Consider the following 4138-nt stretch of genomic DNA (forward strand, 5'->3'; position numbering starts at 1 on the left):
ACTCACCATCATCCTGGGACCTTGTTTTGTAGTGTAAACGTGACTTTCCATTACCTTGTGCACTGGTTTCCCTCAGCTTTCCCTAAAGTGCCCATATCTGAATGCATATGTTTCATTTTATAGCAGTATATATAATAAGAAATATATTTACTTATATTAAAAGTTATTTTATTAACGTAATGTAACTTTACATAAACATTATTGCACAGATCTATTGTTTGAAACTCTTTTTCAGAACTCATGTAAGGGTCATGGAAATTTTCTTTCAAACCAATAAAAAAAGCATTTGCTGATTAAAAAAGTTAAATAAGTGAAATTTAAGGACTGGTTATGTATAAACAGCCGTTGTCAAAGGTGTCCTGACCTGCAGAATCGAGAGCGCCGCTACACTGTGCAAGCTGAGGCATCGCGACGCACACCTGGCCCTGGAAACGCTCTCCGACCAGGACTCATCAGCATCGGCGCGCTGCCTCCTGGCACAGACACCTGAGCTGCAGAGGAAAATAATCCACAGGCTGGTCCTGACAGCGCTGTTTGTGGTCAGCATCTCCGTTCCGAGGTGGGATGCTGAAACAAAAGATGCGGAGTAATGTGATGGAAGCCCAGCTTTACTAGCTATTATATAGCCAAGGGTGGAGCTATGAGATCTAGGCGTACACAGCTCGGGTCATGAGGCTGAGGGATGCTCATGAGCCGGTGCTTTCATTCCAGTCGGTCAATGTGCGCACAGCCAGGAGTATTGGCTCAACAATTCAATACTTTATTGTCCCACAAGGGGGGATTAGTTTAGCAGCAAGGGCAACATTAAGAACAAACAAAACAATGATAAAAAGCCACAAGACAGTTATTTACTTGTCATTAGATGTAGCCAGAATAATATGACGCTCACAAAAACGCACGGAGACGAACAATGACGAATAAATGAGCAGTGGCGTCATAATTGATCATGACTAGTTCAATGGCTGATTTGCAGTAAGGTACAGTAGTCAGGCAAATTGAAGGCTAGCTATGAATGTATTAATGAATGACCACATTCTTCACACTCTTTATTACCGGTTCCTATTTTACCCTCTCACGGCTGCAGCCTTCCAGCTCCCAGCCGAACACACACCACCAACAACAGTCACGGCCCACTTCAGTCCTTTAAAGAGGCTTGTTGAGCCGATGCAGCTCCGGTGCGTCCGCCCCCGCGCTCCCGCAGCCGCGGCACCGACCCACCCCCTGCCACAGAACCGAAATACAAACTTAAATTTGCTTTCATGAGCACTGGTCGTGATAAATGTCAAGCTCGAACATCTAATTACACCATCGTGGTTTGTGTGTCTGATACCAGCTTCATTGATGTTCGTTGTTTCTGTATTTTATTGATCTGCTTCTGAATCACGGGCTGCACTCCTGTGAAGACTTCCTGTTTTATGAGCCAGGGGGATTTTACGTCTATTTTCAGACTTTCGTGGAGCTGAACTTAAAAGGTTTTGCATGTGTGGCGCTGTTAATTCAGGTTTGGATGTGCACATTTGTAAAATAGTTTTACATGCAGTCAGATTGCTTTGTATTTTTGTGTGGACTGGAGTATGCATTTGTGAGCCCTTTAAAGTTACGCACAAGTACACGATTGTAGATCTTACTTTATGCTCGTGGATCATATCATAAGCAATTGTGACCTTTTTTGAGGCAAATTTCTGTCTATATATAAACAATGACCAGCTAACCTAACCCCATTAACGTCTGTGGGAGGAAGCAGGGTACTCGGGGAAAACCCCACGCAGAAACGGCCCAGGCTGGATTTGAACTCAGGGCCCTCTTGCTTTGCTGACCATCACACCATCCTATTTTGAATTTTTTTCATGTAAATTGGGCCTTTATTTCACAGAATTTTAGTCAATGGAATATTTTACTGTTACTCTAGCTTGTGTTTCCTTGGTGTGTTTTCTGAGTGAATGAAAAAGGAGTCTACCTACTCTGTGCTTGTATGTGCTGCCTGATGCCAGCACAGGTTGCTACTCCATTAATAGAAAGGAGACATTTATGTTCCTGAATCTGTGATTTTACACTGGAGACATTTTTTCCGAGGATGAGAGCTTTTTCCTCAACATGACCAGGGCATAGCAGGGAATGTACTTGTCAGGGAATTCTAGCTGGTATGTTTAGTGGTAGCTGCAAACACCATTTTTATAGACTCCTCTATTAAAGTAACCACAAGCATATCTCTCATAAGTAAGCGGTTCACTGCTGGTTTCCTTGCCCAAGGAAAGGAGAAAAATGACGTTTTGGAAATTCTGAAGAGATCCTCCTTGGATTGTCAGTTCCCTCATGCCTGGCGTAAGGGCCCCCCTTGCACTGCTAGAGCATCCTGCAGTGTTAATAGGCGCTTTTTTCTCCGCTGCACTAGATTTCCAAACAGTCACTCATGCCTCCCCGCTCCCTCTCAGGTTTTATAGTACTGTCTTTGACCTAATGAGCCTTTACAGCTGAGATTTTTTACCTCTCAGAGGTTCAAAACGAGAGGCAGAGCAGGTTCATTACGCCTCTACATATACATTCAAACACAAGGCGATGAAATGCTCCGAGTGTTTTAACTAACAGTGGCTCCTCAGTGTACTCACTGGAGAAAATGACATGAAGCCTACAAGCAATCCTCTGAATTGTTTTCCGATTTGTTTTGCATCTGCCAGGGATAGTCCTAAAATAGGCTGTTAATGAAGTGAGTGTCTCCAAAGAAGTGGTGAGCTGCTGCTGCTGTGGTGGCCCACCCACCCACTACAGGATGGAGAAAATCCCTCTGAGCCCCCCGGTGAGGGGTTTGGCTTACTCACAAATAAAAACAACATACTATGACAGCGTAATAGACTCACTATGTGTGTGTTGTGTCTGCCAGTGTTCTGGGGCTTTTTTCCCTCTTTTCCCAAAATGTCCTCTACACTTCGACTGGGAAGAACAACAGCATGAAAGCAGACTTTTGATAGAGCCTGTGATCCAGTGCATATCGACAGAGCCTTATCAGTTCTATTTCCCCACACAAAAGCCATTATTTTGGCCTTAATGCTGGTGGAGTCTTGGAGAACAAAAAGAACTACGTGCTTTGACCTTTACTCACAAAGTTCATCATTCATGGGAGATTTAGAAGTAATGCAATACTGAGTCTTCATCAAATTATTACAATTTCATTGTGAAACATTGCAAACATTCCCAGACAATAACGAGAGGTTTTTGATGCGTTTTAGCACGTCCTTACCTGCGATCATTCGAAGCACCGTGAAACTGGGGATTCCAATCAGAGGTTAATGTTGAATTGGGCCGGTGGGTGAACGAGGAGGTTTGTCTTTAAATAACTTCCAAATTGATTTGTTTCTGTTTGTTTCTTTGTGAACAATCTGTGCTGCTGCTGCTGCTCCGCGACTCCTTCTTTGGGAATATAACAAACTGCATTCTACAGTATACCAGCAAATGCTACATGAGCTGTCATGCTATGATTGATGCTTTCCACCTGCTAGAATAACAGCAACAGCTCCCACCTGCCTATTCACAACGTGTCTGCCTGCTCTCCACCTGCTGATGGTCTGCAACTCTCCTGCCTACTCAGTTCCTCCTCCTTGCTCTCCTCGCCCACCATAACAAGTAAGACAGAGTCAGACACTTACACAACTCACCACTACAACACTTACCTGTTGGATCCCTGGCTGTATTACTACATAACAGTAACAACTAAATATAAGCATACGTGCATATGTGTTGCTAGTAGGACTCAAACATGTCATAACTCACTGGATGTCCACTTTTGTGATGTTGAGCGAGTTTTCACTTCAGCTCACCTCTGGACAAATTGCAGTAAATCTCTTGCATCCTGCCTCTCATTAAACACAACTAACATCCCTTGATGGTTCTTGATCTTGCATCCAACTATCTTTTCTATGGAGGTCCCTGATTCTTAATCTATAACCAAGTGGGAATAGTAAGTGGAGCTGTGTTAATGTTGGTCCCATTAGTCCCAATCCCCATCTTCTGCTCAGTGAATGTATCTTCTGACAGGCACAGCTACGCATTTTTGGAGTTTGATTGCAGCCTCTGATCTCCAGCACTAATAGTAGCCTCCTTCTGTTGATATTAGAGCAGAAATGGTTCAGTTCAATTCAATTTT

At 43.5% G+C, this 4138-nt stretch overlaps 1 protein-coding gene across 1 annotated transcript in view; it reads right to left on the reverse strand.

Moving 5' to 3' along the window:
* The window catches only part of LOC102202633 (anosmin-1-like), a 23813-nt gene extending 23406 nt beyond the window's left edge, over positions 1 to 407 (reverse strand). The window contains exon 1 of the mRNA XM_005748077.1: positions 365 to 407. Coding sequence (XP_005748134.1) covers positions 365 to 407 — 43 coding nt within the window. The remainder of the gene's footprint in view (positions 1 to 364) is intronic.
* Between the last annotated feature and the right edge of the window lie 3731 nt (positions 408 to 4138).

The sequence above is a fragment of the Pundamilia nyererei genome, unplaced genomic scaffold (genome assembly GCF_000239375.1).
Source record: "Pundamilia nyererei isolate P.nyererei 1_Seehausen unplaced genomic scaffold, PunNye1.0 scaffold00212, whole genome shotgun sequence".
Taxonomy (NCBI): domain Eukaryota; kingdom Metazoa; phylum Chordata; class Actinopteri; order Cichliformes; family Cichlidae; genus Pundamilia; species Pundamilia nyererei.